Source organism: Hermetia illucens, chromosome 1, assembly GCF_905115235.1.
Source record: "Hermetia illucens chromosome 1, iHerIll2.2.curated.20191125, whole genome shotgun sequence".
NCBI classification, from domain to species: Eukaryota; Metazoa; Arthropoda; class Insecta; order Diptera; family Stratiomyidae; genus Hermetia; species Hermetia illucens.
The window spans coordinates 4,350,548-4,368,072 of NC_051849.1; the positions used below are offsets into that span (position 1 = coordinate 4,350,548).

Sequence of the window (17,525 nt, forward strand, 5' to 3'; positions counted from 1 at the left end):
ACCCGAAAGTTGAACCAACGCCCATCATTCCCCTATCCAATCAGCTGACGACATTGTCATTCTGACAACGTGAGTGCCATCCGAATTTCGCTTATTCAACAATGTTATGACATGTCAAGGTAGTTGGTTACCCGCAATCTTTCTTTTACATAACATGTCGTGGTTGCTGAGCTGAGATTTGGTTTCCGCATCTCAGTCAAGCTGAGATCGCCGCTCAAGTATTCTCATAGATTTAAGAGTGTAACCGTGGCAAGAGTCGTCCAAAATGCGCGGAATACCCGGTCTCAAATTAGTTTTCGTTGCCCGCGAGAATCTCTTGCTTCGAGTGGCCCAGCGGGGTTTTAGCCAGAAAACAGGCAAGGGACCGTTGGCAGCCCTCCATGCGAAGGTTGAGAGCGGGGAACTCCGACCCGATGACTATCAACAGAAGGCTATGGCTAAACTGGAGGAGCTCTACAAGAAAGTGTTGGTCTATTCACCCCCACAACGGGCAAAAGGAGGCTTGTTCGGGCTCTTCGGTGCTCGTACTAAGCCAGTGGACTCTGCCCCTCTGGGACTCTATCTTTGGGGGAGTGTAGGTGGCGGGAAAACAACGCTAATGGACTTGTTCTACGACTGCTGTGAAACTGTAAGTATGCCTTCCATTGAACCCTCACGAAGCAATAGATAACCATCCACCCCTTCCCCAGGTTGATAAAAAGCAGCGCGTCCATTTCCACTCCTTCATGACAAACGTACACTCAAAGATCCATGAATTCAAGGAGGCAATGAGCGCCAACCGCACCGACTCCAAGCCTAAGCCCTACGACCCGACCGAGCCAGTGGCCGATCTGATAGCGAGAGAGTCGTGGCTGATCTGTTTCGACGAGTTCCAAGTGACTGATATTGCAGACGCGATGATTCTGAAGCGACTCTTCACGCATCTCTTTGACCACGGCGTGGTGGTCGTAGCGACGAGCAACCGACACCCCGACGACCTGTACAAGAGCGGACTGCAACGATCCAACTTTGTACCATTTATTGGCCTGCTAAAGTCCAAGTGTGAGGTGATGCCCCTCGACAGCGGCATCGACTATCGGAAGTTGGCGATCAAAGCGGACAGCAATGCTTTCTTCTTGTATGTGAGCTGAAATGGTGAGCTATGGTGGCAAGTTGTATGCGATTTCGTGGAAGATTCTTTTCCGCTGATATGAGATGATTAGTTTCAGATAAGCGTAAGAAGTTAGTTATTTGTCATCCATCAAATCGTGGGCGCACAAGAAAGTCTCTTCGATGTAGGGGTTCTGATACTAGATTCTTCCGCTCCTCCTTGCGGGACCACCATGAAGTATTATTTCGCAGGGGAGGCTCTGGTTCACTATACCAGCTCGTCCATGTCACGTCTCGGTCGCGCCGCCTTCCGAGCTCGATCCAACTCCAGGAGTTTTGTCTGCACCACGGCTACTGCCCCATTTACCGCCATCCAGTTTTCCTCCGACTTCAGCATCTCTTCCACCAGGTTCGAGGGCTCAATGTCCGCCCCTAAGATGCTGTTCAACCTCCTTTTCTGCTGCAAAAATCTGGGACACTGGAACATAACGTGCTCCGGAACCTCGGGTGTAACACCGCATTCAGGACAGTTGGGAGACTCGTCCAACTCGAAGCGATGCAAGTACTTCCTATAGCCACCGTGTCCCGTAAGGAACTGCGTCAGGTGGTAATTGAATTCTCCGTGCTTTCGGTTGACCCATTTCTCGATACACAGGATCAATGTATGGGTCCACCGGCCCTTCTCGGAGTTATCCCATCGTTGTTGCCACTTGCCACACAACTCTCCCCTGATGGCTTTTCGGAGATCCGCATTCACCTCGGCTGGATTTGCCTTCCGTTTTTGGTAGAGCCAGTGTGCCTCGCCCGCTAGAAGATCTATAGGGATCAATCCTGCGATGACACACACTGCCTCCGTCGACGCCGTCCTAAATGCGCTGCACACCCTTAGCGCAATTGGCCGGTATGCCGAACTTATCTTCCTCCGGTTGACAGCGTGGTTCAACGCTCCCGCCCAGACAGGGGCCGCATATAGCAGGATCGACCTCACCACTCCCGCGATGAATAGCCTGCGACTATACTTCGGCCCTCCCACGTTAGGCATCATCCTTGCAAGGGATGAGCTGGCATTTGCTGCCTTCTCTCGCGCATAATCCAAGTGTCCCTTGAAACTCAGCTTGGCATCGATCACCACCCCCAGGTATTTGACAACCGATTTTGAGACGACCTCACGATTACCAACCTGGATGGTAACCGTGTTGTTCTTCCTACGGTTGGTAATGAGGACCGCCTCCGTCTTTTCGTCCGCCAGGTCCAGCTTGGCTATTCGTAACCATGACTTGATGGTATGAATGGCTTCATTTGCATAAAGCTCCACGTCCTCGGGATGCTTTGCAATTGCAACTACCGCCAGGTCGTCCGCAAAACCAATCAGCGTTGTCTCCTCCGGCACGCGATGACCAAGCACTCCGTCGTACATTATGTTCGACAGCAGCGGTCCCAATACAGAACCTTGAGGCACACCTGCTGTCACAATGTATCCCTTCGGCCCGTCGTCCGTCTCGTACCAGAGAAGTCTGTCCGAAAAGTAACTCTCGATGAGCCGAGTCAAGTAGCTAGGAACACCCAGTTTGGCCAAAGCGCCCTTAATCCAGCCCCAGTTGGCTGAGTTAAAAGCATTTTTGACGTCCAACGTCACCAGAGCACAGCATTTGCCCATGGCCATTGCATTTCGAGCCAATTCCACGACCTTTGCTATTGCATCGACCGTAGAACGGGCTCGCCGAAATCCATATTGCCGCTCTGAAAGACCACCCCCAAGCTCGATGAACGGGAGCAGCCTGTTGTATATCACCCTCTCCAATATCTTCCCCATGGTGTCTAAGAGACAAATAGGGCGATATGAAGAGGGCACGCCGGGCCGTTTTCGGGGCTTCGCTAGCAACACCAGCTTCTGCCTCTTCCACTGGGCGGGAAACACTCCTTCTGCCATGCACGATTCGAATGTGCTTGCGAACCACCTTGGTCTGGCCTTGACCGCCACCTTCAGAGCCCTGTTCGGAATTCCGTCCAATCCCGGAGCCTTGCTGTCCCCAATACGTCTGCAGATTTCCCAAAGTTCCTCTTCGGTAACATCAGGGATCGGGACGACGTCCTGCTGAGCTGCCAGTTGGGGTTCTCTTTCGTGCTGCTCTTGCTGCGGAAAAAGAGTTGTAATTATTTGCAACAAGAGGCATGGGCATGTCATTTGAGGTGATTTTCGCCCGCGGATCTTCTTCATTACAACTTGGTAGGCTGTACCCCACGGATTCGTATTAGCCTCCATGCAGAGCATGTAGCATTCCCGCTTGCTTCTCCGAATGGCCTTCTTAAGGTTGCTTCGCAGATCCCTGTATTCTTCCTCATGCTCCTGGTGCTCCGGCCTTCCCCTTGTCCTGTGGGAAAGTCTCCTCGCTCGGAGACAAGAGGATCTCAAGGCAGCGATCTCCGTGTTCCACCAGTAGTTTGGCCTCTTGCCGTGGTGCAAACGTCGTCGTGGCATCGTAGCGTCGCATGCTTCGGTTACACGCTGAGACAGCTGTGCGACCCTTTCCACTGCTGTTCCATCCGGATCATGGGCTCCCTCCAATGCGGCCAGGAATGTTTCCTCGTCGAAAGCTCCGATAGACCAGCCAACTGCCTTAGCCTTTCCAACTCCAGAGCGTCGTTGCCTGGTTCCCCGGTTCCCAATGCGGAGGAAGATGGCCTGGTGGTCACTGTGGGTGTAGTGTTCACTCACTTGCCAAGCCATCTCCCTCACCAGTGAAGTGCTAACAAATGTCAGGTCAACGATCGAACCCGACCCTCTTCCTCGAAAGGTGGGCACGAATCCAACGTTGGCCAGCACGATGTCCAGCTCAGCAAATGACTCCAACAGAATTTGACCTCTGGTGTTCGTCGAACGGCTTCCCCACTCCTGGGCCCATGCGTTGAAATCGCCCGCAATGATTTTAGGGCTGCGGTCTCTAGCGTTCAACACCAGACTGTCTAGCATCTCCTCATATTGTGCTAAGGTTGCACTAGGAGGAGCATAGCAGCTGTAAATATGGACACCGTTGACCTTCGCCCTTATAAAACCGACTGCCGGGGGGGTCATGACTTCCTGAATGGCCTGTCTTCCGCACACCCAGATTGCGGCGTTGCCAGACGCATCCACCGCCCAAGTCGCATCGCCGTGGTTTCTGTACGGCTCGCAAATAACCGCGACATCGACATTCGACTCTCGAATGGTTTGCGACAGCTGGTCCTGAGCTTGATTTGTATCAATCTCATTTGCCTGTGCGGTTCAGCTCCCTCCTATATACCGGACATCTGCTGCTTCCCGCAACATGCCGGTCGTCCACGCCCTCTTTCCCACTACATAGCATACACCGTGGATCTCCGGTGCAATCTTTGATTGGCCATCTTCCCCACACTTCCTGCAACTCCTCGACCTATCATGCTGGCTAGTGCATGCCGCCGCAAAATTGCCGAAATCGAGGCATCTGAAGCATCTCTTTAGAGATATTTCCTCCCTGAGCCTCACACGACCCAACCTACTCTTACCTTGCCCGCGGTAATCAACTTAATAGCTGATTCCGCCGGCAAACTAATAATAGCAGTCTGTGTGCCGCCATATGCCTTCTTCATCCTTTTTATGGCACTCTGGTCTATATCGCTAAGGTTGAACTGTTGCTTTAGCGCAGCACAGATGTCCTCCCGTGAGGTGACCTCATCTAGGTCCTTGCATTCAACCACTATCTCCTGCTTCCGAGCTCTTACCTTAGCTTCCTCTCCTAGTACACTTTCCACCTTCCCGCGGAAGTTATCGGCCGACTTGTCGGCGGATCTACTTAACTCCAGCATCAGATCGCCTCTCTGTGTTCGCCTGATACGGCTCACACTATCCCCCAAATTCTTCTATTCCGGGTCTGACTTCACCTTTCGGAGGATGTCGGCATATGACATATTTCCCTTCTTGGAAATAATTATTATTTCCGGGCGGAGTTTCTTTTTGTCCTTTTTCCTCTTGTTGCTCACCTTAGTCCATTGTTCGGGCCTCCGGGCGTTGGTTTCTTCCACTTTTGTAGGTGTTGTGGCTGTAATCGTGAGATTACCGACTTCCGCGGGTACTCTCGCCGGCTCCGCCTTCTTTGGTGAAGAGGCTTTTTTCTTGTTCGGGACTTGCTGTGGTCCAAGAGGCTCGCTGGTACCGTCTCTAGTCCGTTTTCCTCTCTTCCCGCCTGCCTTATCATGGGGAAGCGTCACCTGCGTTTCACTTGTGACCTTGCCAACTGACGCTTGGGAATTCTTTTCTTCGAGTGCCTTGATATAAGACAATTTAATGCCTCTTATCAAGGCTCGAATATTTTGGTGGATATTCCGCATCGTATTGCACATTATTTTGTGCAGGCACGTGATTGTTCGTGGCTGAGGGAAATGACCTGCCGCAAACTTCAGCAATCGTGTATGTTGAAGGCTCAGCGTCAGGCAAGAACTTTCAAGTTGAAGTATCGGGAATGAATTTAATGAGACCGAGATATTGGGGGGGGGGGGATATTGACTTTTTCTGATAATTCTGAAAATGGAAAGAGCTTCGTGCACGGAATTCAGTGGAAAGTTAAAGTACAAATTCGCGTAGTGTTCCACGCTCGATAGTGTGCAGCAGGAAAAGTTATGCCTTCGCCTCTTTATACTTGAATTATGTTTACTGTGATGTTACGTGTCCAGGATAATCCGCTCTTGGCTCCTAAGACCAGGACAGCCACAAATAGTGCAAACTAGCTACTTGTGCATTGATCGCAGAAGAAATCACAGTAACGGAAGGACTCGCGAGGATTAGTTTAGCCCCCCTAACTCCATGCAACTGTGTTGCTAGCCAGTCTGTTTCGCGTCCACGAAGACTACACACTTTGTCCTAAGTCACTGAAAATTCAGATTTGTTTGGCTCATTTCGTGCTGAATTCACATTTCTGCGGAATTCTTGAAAGAAGCAAAAAAAGAGATAGAAACTTGAAGCATTCTCTGAGGGTATAACCACAACGATTAAGATTGAAATCTTCAAGTCAGAACATTAACACTGGATTCTTGATTTATTACTTTTTTCGTTTGATTATTCCCTGTTCCATTCTAAAGTCGTAAAATCCTTACAACAATAAGGCACATTCTCCAATATAGTAGCCTCAGAATGTTAAGGCAGGACGGGAACCTCAGAGGCCGCGCCTCACTAAACATTTGAGGTGAGGGAAACATCGGTCGAGGTTGTGATCCGTCGTGAATCCTCCTTTTCGGTCGCGGCCTTCGGGTCTGAAATTTTATGGCTCTACGCGCGCGGTAGGAACACATAGTAAAAGAACAACACGGCTTCGTTAAACGTAGGTCCACTGCCTCCAACCTGCTTGACTTTACCAACTTTGTCGCCAAATGTCTAAATTCACGGCAAGAAGTGCATACCATTTACACTGACTTCGCGAAAGCCTTCGACACTGTAAATCACAAGCTACTTCTCTCTCGTCCCTAAACGTTCCCATACCACTTGCTTTATGGCTTGCCTCTTACCTTTCTAACCGATCCTGCCGCGTCTCTTTTGACGGCTGTACTTCCCGCTCCTTCTCCCCCTCTTCTGGCGTCCCACAGTGGTCTATTCTGGGTCCTTTGCTATTTTTATTTTTTATTAACGACCTTCCTCCCCTCCTTACTTGTCCCTGTTTGCTCTATGCAGACGACCTTAAGCTGTTTTCCGCTATATCGTCGCCTATGGACTGTGTTTCCCTTCAGAATAACCTGGACAATCTGGTTCGTTGGTGCTCGACTAATGGTTTAGCGCTAAACGTCAGAAAGTGTCACTCTATGTGCTACTCCCTAAAATCCTCACCCACTTCTTTCTCCTACTCGCTTGACGGACATTCCTTATCCTGCTGAAATTCCACTCAAGACCTCGGAGTCACTTTCGACAATAAGCTCCGCTTTGACACCCATTGCCTCGATGTCATCAATCGAGCAGCAAAATTGTCAGGCTTTATTTTTCGCTCCTCCTCTGATTTTGACTCCATCCAACCCTTCTTAGCTCTCTTCAATTCCCTTGTGAGGAATACCCTCGAGTATTGCTCCGTGATCTGGTCACCCTCCCGTAACTGTGATTGTCTTGCCCTTGAAAATGTGCAACGTAAATTCACCCGTTCCCTCTTCTTTAAGAAAAGCTTCCCTCGTGTGGATTACCCCTCCCGCCTCCGCTTTCTAAACCTTCCCTTCCTACAACAGCGTAGATCCTATCTGGATCTATGAACATTCTTTAAATTTTCCTCGGGTCTGATGGACTGCTCCGCCGCTGACGAGATCACCTGCCGTCCTGCGTCTTATAACACACGTAACACAGATATTTTCAACGTGCCCTTCGCGGAGCTCGAAGTCTACTTTCATTCCCCGATTCCTAGGCTTTGACAAAATTATAATGCAGAACAGTTTGGTCCTTTTAACTTCCCTACTTTAAGTAGTTTTAAACGTAGGATAAGTTTTTTGCTTTCTCCTCCTCTTGAAGACAATAATTAATTGGAATTCTCTCTGTTTGTTTTCCGTTAATTAAATAAATAAGACCAGTAGGGAACCCCCGAAAGCAGAGGGCAGATTCTGTTGGCGAAGATAGCGCATCACTGTTCGGATTTCAAAATTGGAAGACTCGGTCGATGGAGCAAGATGTTTGGAGGAGAAACATTCTGAAGGGAAAGGCCCGAAATAGACGGATTAGAGGGCCGAAAAAGATCTTACTACTTGGTCTATGCCGCCTTCCTTAAAGCTTCCTCTCTGTAACAAAAATCTGCGTTTAAGATTTTTATTATAACAGATAAAAATCTTTTTTCTTAACCAATCTAGAGTGACCATGACCAGATTAGATTGTCAGTATATCAATGTGAGCGTTTAGTTAGTTGATTCACGATAGTTCGCCTAAACAACCTGCTACCACAGACTTCACCACTCCTGTAGGATATACATTCTAAATTACTTCTCCATTTTCAGAAAATCTCAGGAATCCGACGCACAAATGGATAAAATCTTCAAAGTATTATGTTCTCAAGAAACAGATCATATCCGACCCCGAACTATAACTCACTTTGGACGTGACTTAACATTCAGTAGAACATGTGGTCAAGTTTTGGATAGCACATTCAAAGAATTGTGTGATCGTCCCTTGGGTGGCAGTGATTACATTCAAATAGCTCATTTCTTCCACACGGTCCTCATCCGCGATGTGCCTCAGTTCAATATTAAATTAAAATCTCAAGCCAGACGGTTTATCACGTTGATTGATACGTTATACGATAATCGCGTGCGTGTGGTTATCTCATCAGATGTGCCTGTTGAACAGTTGTTCAGCAAAAACGATGCCGACGCAGACGAGATCACCGATGAACAGCGTAAGCTTATGGATGATTTGAATATAGAGCATGGATCGGTAAGTTTAAAGTTGATTTTTTCTCTATTTTTTCATTATTTTTCCTCAATAAACGTTTGCTCCCTTTTTTATTTTAAAAATTTGATTTTAAAAAACAAAATTCCATTCATAACTCAATACATTTCATAAAAACTTTTTAAAATTCAAATAGTAGGGACCATATGCAGTGGGGAAGACTAACAGCTGTTTGAGGGCCTGCAAATACCCTGCTGAACGAGTTGTTCAAACTCTTTCCGCGTAATAGCCAGTTTCTGGGATGGTAGAGGACACACCTTCGAGAAGATCGGGGAACTAGTAGTGTTAATGTGGTGCTGCACATTGTGCTTCACTCCTTTTGAGAGACTAAACTCGGTAGTAATCTGACTGAACTTTTGGGGAAGTGTCCGAACACGAGAGTCGGTAAGGTTTCCTAAAGAACGGAAAGATTATTGCCTAGGTGAGATGCCATTTGGCCCGACGAATTAAGGTTGGTCGTGGAATCTATAAGAGACTTGTTTTGCAAGTCCACCAGCAGTCCATAGTGACACAAGAAGCCTGCGCCTAGAATGGGGAAGCTGACATCCGCCAGGATGAAACGCCACGAGAATGTCCTACGCAAGCCAAGACTCACGTCTACTTGCCTATACTCGTAGGTGTTGATACGGGAGGAGTTTGCTGCTGCCAGTTTTAGTGGTTGTGGAATGGTGCTGGGGTACGGAAAGAACCGAAACTTCCGCACCAGTATCCACGAGGTAGTTGCGCCTGCTGAGAGGGTCACAAATTGTTAGGCGACGTGGCGCTGCGTTCTGGGTGGCCGTCGCCAGGACTCCCGCGGACCTAGTTTTTTTGCGGCAGGAGCGGATTTACAAGGGATCGTACATTTAGTGGCTTTATCGCCGAATCTGCGATGGTACCAGCAAATCCCTCGGTCCGTGGACTGATCTGACGACCTGCTACCCGATCGCCATTTTCGAGTGGCAGACCGCGAGTGAGCTCGTGATCTGGCGCCCGAATGCTGAGCGTCCAGCGTCGCCCGCATCGCGGCCACACTGGCTGTTAAGGCGGCTATCTCGCGTCTTAAGTTGCCCCCCTCGTCCGATGGCTATGGTCGGGCGTACGTGCCCCTCGTGCACTCTGTCGGCCGCAGCTGCCAGTGCTTCCAAGGAACTGGAGACGCACGCAAAAACCCCCTGGGTACCCTCCGGGAGCCGACGCAACCAAAGCGACTTCATCAATTCGTCGTCGATCTTACTCCCACCCAATTGTTTCATTTCGGCATTAGGCCTGCCAGCAAGTGATGTAGTTTTGCCGACTCACTTACTGACAGGCGCCTGATCAATTCGGTCTTCAACAGCGAGTACGAAGCCGATTTCACTACGTCGGACACCAGCACGATGGACTCCTCGTCCAGGCCGACCACCGCGTGATTGAAGCGGGTCGCGTCCGCTGTGATCCCGGACATCTGGAACTGTGCTTCCAAATGCACGAACCACAGTTCCGGGTTCCGCCGCCAAAACGAAGGGACGCGCACGGCGAGGGCGGTCACTTGCGGGTCCGATGGACCTGCCGCATCTTTGCCGTCAACCGACATTCCAGGAAGCTAGAGCTACAACGCGAATTTGTGACGAACACGCGGTGATACCGACGTTAGCTAAAGTCCTAATCGATACGGCAGGCTGCACCTTCAAATGTTCGCACGAGCGAAAAAAAGGAAACGCAGACCAACAAGAAATACGAAAGCTCGCCAAAAGAGCGGAAAGCAGGCGAAAAAAAATCCACCGATGAAAGATACGGCAAACACCTCGAACGCCGTCTCTTGTGGCGATTTTAATTTTTATTTATTTTTATGAACGAATTCAATGAAAAATATTGTATTTGTAACTGCTGTTCGTGCTGCTCGCTGCAGCTGTTGCTCTTCGGTCGGAACTTGTGCTGGGCTGCCGTTGTTCGTGCTGGTCCTCGCTGCAGCTGCGGCTGGACGTTATCCTGCGAGCGGGCGGCGGAGGACGGGGCACACAATGTAGCAAAATCATGAAATAGTCGGAGAGTAACCTCATCACAATCTTCACAAACCGTGGCCAGGTGGTGATTTCTTTGGGTGAATTTTCACGTTTTCCAATCTGGGCTCGAGGTGCTTTCCGTGGTTTTTACTGTTTTACTTCGCTGCCAACCCTTTATTTGGGTTTAGTCTGCAATCAGCACAATTTGCACGGGACGGGCAAGTTTGACGTCCAAGTAAGTGGGTTGTAAGTTCGGCGAAGATCAAAAACCGGGGACGTTTCGAAGGATCCCCTCGGCAGCGACTCACAGGTTCAATTGAACACCAAGCGATCGGTTGAGTCCCGGTTGTGGCTGGGTTTTTCGTTGGGACTCCTCAGATGAAATTGCGTTGACACACCTAGGAGGCTTCCTTCAATTCCAGGATTGTTGCGGACGCCCTGGCGGAGGTGTTGCTGTTGTTATCGTCGCCAAATGTTTTTAGCTCACTCTGATTCTGAGCTGAACTGGGCGCATTCGTGCGGGGTCACCAATTTAGTATTTAATAAATTATATTTTATTTAAACTTAATTTGATTTTAAAAAACAAAACAAAAAATCAATACATTTCATAAAAACTTTTTAGAATTCAAATAGTAAGCGGAGTGCGGATGTCGATTGCTTTTTGGGTAGTTGTCATCCGTAGTAGGTAGAAGTCTAGCAATTATTTATTTTTTTTTATATATGACATTCTGCCGTCCACTCATGGCACTGATTCTTGAGAGTTTAGCCGAACGCAGCAGACGTCTTTGGACAGCAGCAGAGTGGTAAAAGTTTTTGAGAATTTCTAATTACAAATTTATTTTCTTTTTTCAGGAGTGGTTATCTTTTAGGTACCCTTTAGTGATAAGCGTGGATAGTGTTAAGTTTTTGTGGGTAGAAAATAGTTTTTGTTTTTTGAAGAATTTTCAGCAGAAATCGTTATGGAGACGAGGGCCCAGAAAGCCCCAGAGGTCCGATTACTATCGGACCAATCCCAAGAAAAGCTAATCGCCAGTCTGCAACGCAGTCTAGATGAAATTAATAAACAGCTAGCCGCTGCGAAAATTGAGATAGAGGAGCAGCGGAAGCAGAACGAGGGTCTGACAACCCTCATTAAAAGCTTGCAGGAGTCAATAGACCTGCAAAACAGGGAGAAGAAAGAAAACGGCAAGCGTTTGCGTATCGAGAGTCCACAAGTGTCGGACTCTGAAAGTAACTCCTCATCGGAAGAGGAGATGTCCACCGACAACACGGACAACACCGCCACCGAGGAGGAGGAAGATGTGGAATTTCCACCTCTGCCGCCACCGAAACCAGGGCCAACTCTTCCGCCCACTTTTTTAAAAAAAACCGTAGTGAAGTCACCGGAAAAGCCAAAGCCTTCAGGACAAGAAAGTCCTAAGGCTAAAGAAGCCGAAAAGGGCACGGTACCCGTGATTTTAAGGCAGCCATCAAAATGGCCAGCCATTGAGAAAGAGTTGAGAAAAAGGAAAATTAATATCCTTCACGCGAGGAGGATACACCTGGGAGTGAGAATAACTCCAGAGCAGCCGAGCGACCACCGGAAGATCACTAAATTCTTTAGAGAAAGTGGAATTCAATTCCACACATATCTTCTCCCAGAAGAGAAGAACATGAACATTATAATCCGGGGGCTCGAGGGAATAGCGCCCGAAGATGTGAAGGAAGACCTTGAGGATCAGGGCTTCCATCCTATAGAGTGCTTCTTCATAAAAATGAAGAACGGGCCCTCCAGACTACTAAAGGTGTTAATGCCGAAAAACGAAACCGGCATATACAATGTCAAATCGATCTGCCACCTGATCGTGAAAATTGAGTCCCAAAAACCGAGGACTTCCCAATCGCAGTGCCATAACTGTCAGCAGTTTGGACACTCTGCGAACAACTGTTTCGCTGACGCACGTTGCGTTAAATGCGAGGGATCGCATCACTTTTCCAAATGCGAGAGGAAACAGGAGCAGAAGGCAACCTGCACCAACTGCAAAGGGGATCATCCAGCCAGCTACGGCGGATGTCCAAAAAACCCTAAAAATATTAAGAAAACCTTCGCCCAGATGGCGAAATCTAACCCTTCTCCACAGGTATCACAGGTAACACAACCAATCAACAAACCGATAGGAAAAACTCCAACAGCACCGAAAACTCCCTCTTCCTCAGCGAACCCGAAGCCCGTACAAATGGATCAAGTGCTGAGCAGCATGCAAGCACAGATCCAGAACATGATGGAGTCAATGATGATGATGATTCAAAATCTGTTTAGCTCGCAGATTCCTCTAGGCAACCCAACTAAAAACCACCATGGTAAGCATTAAGCTTAACATTATCTCATGGAACGCAAATTCCGTAAAAGGAAAAATGGGAGAATTGAAAGAATTCCTTTACGAGGCAGAAGTAGATATACTACTCATCCAGGAAACGTTCCTCAAACCAACAGACCCACTTAAAGTACCCAACTACGACATATATAGAAACGACCGACTTACTGGCCGTGGAGGAGGAACCGCAGTCCTCATTAAGAGAAGCATCGAGCATCACCGCCTGGAAACACCACTCATCACTGGAATGGAAGCTACAGTCATCGAGGCAAGGACAGGACCAGCTGATATAAAAATAATATCAGCCTACCGTCCACCATCAGCAGATAATTTTCAGAGGACCTTCAACTGCTACTCAACGAGGACAAACCGACTTTTCTCGCCGGGGATCTGAACGCGCGTCATCGAGACTGGGGAGCAACCCGAAACACCAAAGCGGGGAGAGAACTGCTCACTTTCCTAAACGGAAACGGAGCAACTATTCACGCACCAGAGGAACCAACACATTATGGATGCAGCACGACCGGCACCATAATCGATGTGGCTATTACAAACAATTACAACAACCACATCACAATCAACGTGTTGGACGACCTCTCGTCGGACCACAAACCGGTGTTATTTTCAATATACAACATATATATTGAAAATCCGCCGAAAATGATAAAAACCACCAACTGGGACACCTACCGCCACATTCTAAGACAATACACCACAACCTCAAAACTAGAAACTTCGGAGCAGGTAGAGACAGAGATTAAAAACCTAACCGCCCAACTAACTTCAGTCAAGCAGGAGAGCTCAACGGAGACAGAAGTAAACGACCAACAATACTTCCGGCTCCCAAGAAATATTAAAGAAAGAATAAGGGAGAGAAATCGCATCAGAAAAAGAGGAAGAATGACAGGAGATCCCAATCTGAAAAAAGAAGCGAATCGGCTCACTAACGTCATCAGAGATGACATTGACCGATTCAGGAACGAACAGTGGGAATACTTTCTCAAAAATCTAGAGCCGGGAAGCAACAACTTCTGGCGGCTCAGCAAATATTTTAAAAGAGGCTCGAGAAGGCAAATGCCTACAATTCATGGTCCCAATGGCCTTGAATTCTATAAAGAGGGAAAGGCCGAAGCGTTCGCGGACTCACTCGAACTCCAGTTCAGGGAGAACACCGCATCGGACGACGAATCTGAAGAAGAGTACGAGTCAGAAACAGAGACACAAGATGACTCAACACAAAGAGAAGACTGGGAACTGCAAACAGATCAGGTGGAAGTCCAAACCATCATCCATGGACTAAGCAGCAAAAAAGCCCCAGGATGGGATATGCTTACAAACGAATGCATCAAGAATGCACCGAATAACATCGCCGAATCAATCACCGCAGTAATAAATGCAGTACTCCGTCTCAGAACATATCCAAAAGCATGGAAAAAGTCCATCATCATCCTTCTGCCGAAGCCGGGAAAGAACCCAACCTTCCCACAGAAAAATTGGAAAAATTGCAGAAAGGGTAATACGGAGCAGACTGCAGGATCAACTCAACGAGCTCAACATCATCCCCGAGGAACAATACGGATTCCAACGAGATCATTCATGCGAGCTTCAACTGGCCAGAGTAGTCCAGCACATTCGCAGTGGTTTGAACAAGCGGAAATCGACCGGACTAATAATGTTCGATATATCGAAAGCTTTCGATAAAGTCTGGCACACAGGGCTCGTAGCCAAACTAAAGAAATTTAAAATATCTGATTCAATGATAAGACTGATCCAATCCCTTATTGCAGATCGAAGTTTTAGGGTGGCACTGGAGGGGCACCAATGAACGGAAAAAAGAATAGAGGCAGGAGTACCCCAAGGATCGCCGCTTTTCCCGCTGCTATACACAGTATTCACGGCGGACATTCCAAGACAATTTAACCGCTTCACAGGGATCTCCTTATTCGCGGACGACACATGCCTCTTCCACACATCGAAACAGGCACGCCTCATCACAAGCAATCTGCAGAAGGCAACCAACACAATGTTGGAATACTTCAAAAAGTGGAAGATAAAAATAAACCCGGAGAAGACCCAGGCAATCTTCATCACAAGAAAGAGAGAACAGAAACCGGGGAAAATCAAAATCGAAAACCAGCCCATCGATTAGAAACCAACAGCGAAATATTTAGGACTGACTTTCGACAGCAGAGTAAATTGGAGAAAACACATCAAGTTGAAAAGAGATGCATGCACAGGTACGCTGAAATCCTTTTACCCCTTAATTAGATCTAAGAAACTAAACATTAAGAATAGACTTTTAATTTATAAACAATTAATTCGCCCATCTCTGCTATACGGGAGCAGTATTTTTTACCAAACATGTAAGACATATAAAAAACAACTGCAAATATGTCAGAATATAGCTGTAAGAAAAATTTTCAATGTCCCGCATTATATAAGAAACCTAGACATACATAGCGATCTAAGATTAGAAACCACAGATAAGTATCTTAAAGATAAAGCCCTGAAATTGTACCAAAAAATTGATTCCCACAAGAATAAAACTCTAAATATTTTAAAAACAGATAATCGGAAAAAAGAAACTTATCCTAGCTTAAGGGCATTAGTATTGTAAGAATATATATCATAGTATTTTAAGGTAATTAGTATTATAAAGTAATATTGTTAGTTAAGATAAGATAAAATTATTATAAGTATTGTAAGTAATTTATAATTAATATAAGATATAAGTATTATAACGTTTGGGGAAAAAAAAAAAAAAAGAAAGAGGAACAATAACCAGCCAGAGTAAAGATGGACAACAATGTCCACAGCGAAAAGGGGAGCAAAGGTGTCGAACACCAGCTCCAGATTCATCACAGTTCCAAGCTCATGGCACTCTGATCTCCTCTCCTGTGGCGAGGTCTAAACTGAGTGGAGAGCGCCGGTGGCGTCATTTGTCCGCTCGCCATTCGCAACATTCGAAATAAATTTCGAATGCCGCGAATCCTGCCGCGCCACAAGTAGACATATTGGATTTTGAAATCTTCTATCTGATCTTCCCATCTTTCTTTTGCCACAATATATATGTAATTAAAAAAATATATTAGAGATATTATGGTGGTCTCAGTGACTTGAACCGTCTTAAAAACTTGCATATCACATTTATTATTGAAACATATTCCGATTCCTATCAAAGTTTTATGCCAATATTTTCTTTTCAGGCGGAGAGTAAATCGAATATTTTTACCGGCGAGGAAGAGTTGTTCGCATTCGATAGAACTCTCTCACGACTGGCTGAAATGCAGTCTAAAGAGTACTGGGAGCAATGGGAGAAGCACCGATGAACAGCACTTTACCCATGAAATTTATCACGATAGTTTAAGGCGACCTGGTCTTTTTCCATTTAACTTATGAGTGAGAATTTTATTTAATATTTACTGATTTATTACACAACATCCGATCTTAGGAACTTGAACTGCACAAATCAAGTTAAGATTCAATAAAAATGCAATAATTCAAGTACTTACTGTAAGGATGCGTAGTCATTTCAAAAAGGAATAATTGTATATAAAAGAGTAGACTTTACTAAAGTTATAGCATGCCATAGGGTTTAGTTTTAATTCCGTTGGTTGTTCAAATTGAGATGTTTATTTTCGTTCAGTGGACATTTAATATGCTTCAAAAGGCTATAAGCACGGCTGTATTACAATAAAGCAATATTTAAATCGAACCAGTCTTTTAATTAAGTTGCACCAAAAGCCAAAGTGGTCAGAGGGTAGTATAGGTCCCAGGACGAGACGTGGATTGGTACCCACGATGGAGCCTAAAACCTGAGAAACCCCTGCTGCACCAGCACCAAAAGCTCTACTACCAAACCCTATCTCCACCTCTATGGGAAGCTCCTTTTTAACGAAAGTTGATCCGTGATGCTGAAGTAAATGCGAAAGACACCATCCTCTTTAAGTCCACCTAACTAATGAGCTATGAAAATCGACATCGTAGGAATAATGACCCGAGTCTTAGACTTACACTTGTTAGCACTGATGAAGGAAACAAGTGGTTCCCGAAATATCGGTATTTGCAAAATATAAATCAACACTAGCGAATAGAAAGAACAAGTTTTTATTATTTCACAGGAGTTAGATCTTCAAAGTCAGCCCATAACAGGCACGATAGATTGCAGCTTACCCACTCTGCAACAGGAAATCTCTTTGAGGAATTGTTTACCTGTTGTTGTCTACAGTCTAACTCTAGCTAGAGCCGGGCTATCGCAAAGGGAGTGCTTGAGGGCTTCCCTCTTCTATTCAGCATGTCCCTGCACTGCCGCACTAGTGTGGAGGTTGTCGTCACTGAGTACAAAGCTCTAATGACTGCCTTTCTGTTCGTCAACCATGGATGGATTTCAACCTGGAATACACTGGCGAATCCTAGGAAACAGTACGACTCGGCTGCACTGTGTGTATCCGAGAAAACCTTCGTACCATCTCCACAGAACATCTTTGATCCATCGGTACAGAATATTGTGCCATAACCTTGCAATACGTCGCCGGTTCTCCACTCTGCCCTGCTTGGAAAGCCGACAGCAAAGTTGGCCTTGAAGTTCGGCTTCTGTCTAGGATATTACTATGATCGTAGGGTTTCGCTGTTCAACATCCAGACTCATGTAGTCTCACACCACTACACGTTACAGCGAATTTAATGTGGAAATACAGA

The 17,525-nt window shown here is 46.7% G+C and overlaps 1 protein-coding gene across 1 annotated transcript; it reads left to right on the forward strand.

Moving 5' to 3' along the window:
* Window positions 1-65: 65 nt before the first annotated feature.
* Window positions 66-16,542, forward strand: LOC119661694 (putative ATPase N2B). The gene is made up of 4 exons (XM_038071140.1): window positions 66-628; window positions 690-1,117; window positions 8,059-8,494; window positions 16,034-16,542. The coding sequence occupies exons 1-4, from the start codon at window positions 266-268 to the stop codon at window positions 16,154-16,156; spliced, it is 1,350 nt and encodes a 449-aa protein (XP_037927068.1). The 5' UTR covers window positions 66-265; the 3' UTR covers window positions 16,157-16,542.
* Window positions 16,543-17,525: the final 983 nt, after the last annotated feature.

Coding starts and splice junctions, on each gene's coding strand:
- LOC119661694 (XM_038071140.1), top strand. CDS start 266: ATGCGCGGAATACCCGGTCTCAAATTAGTTTTCGTTGCCCGCGAGAAT. Junction 629..689: donor TCTACGACTGCTGTGAAACT/GTAAGTATGCCT, acceptor CCCCTTCCCCAG/GTTGATAAAAAGCAGCGCGT. Junction 1,118..8,058: donor GACAGCAATGCTTTCTTCTT/GTATGTGAGCTG, acceptor CTCCATTTTCAG/AAAATCTCAGGAATCCGACG.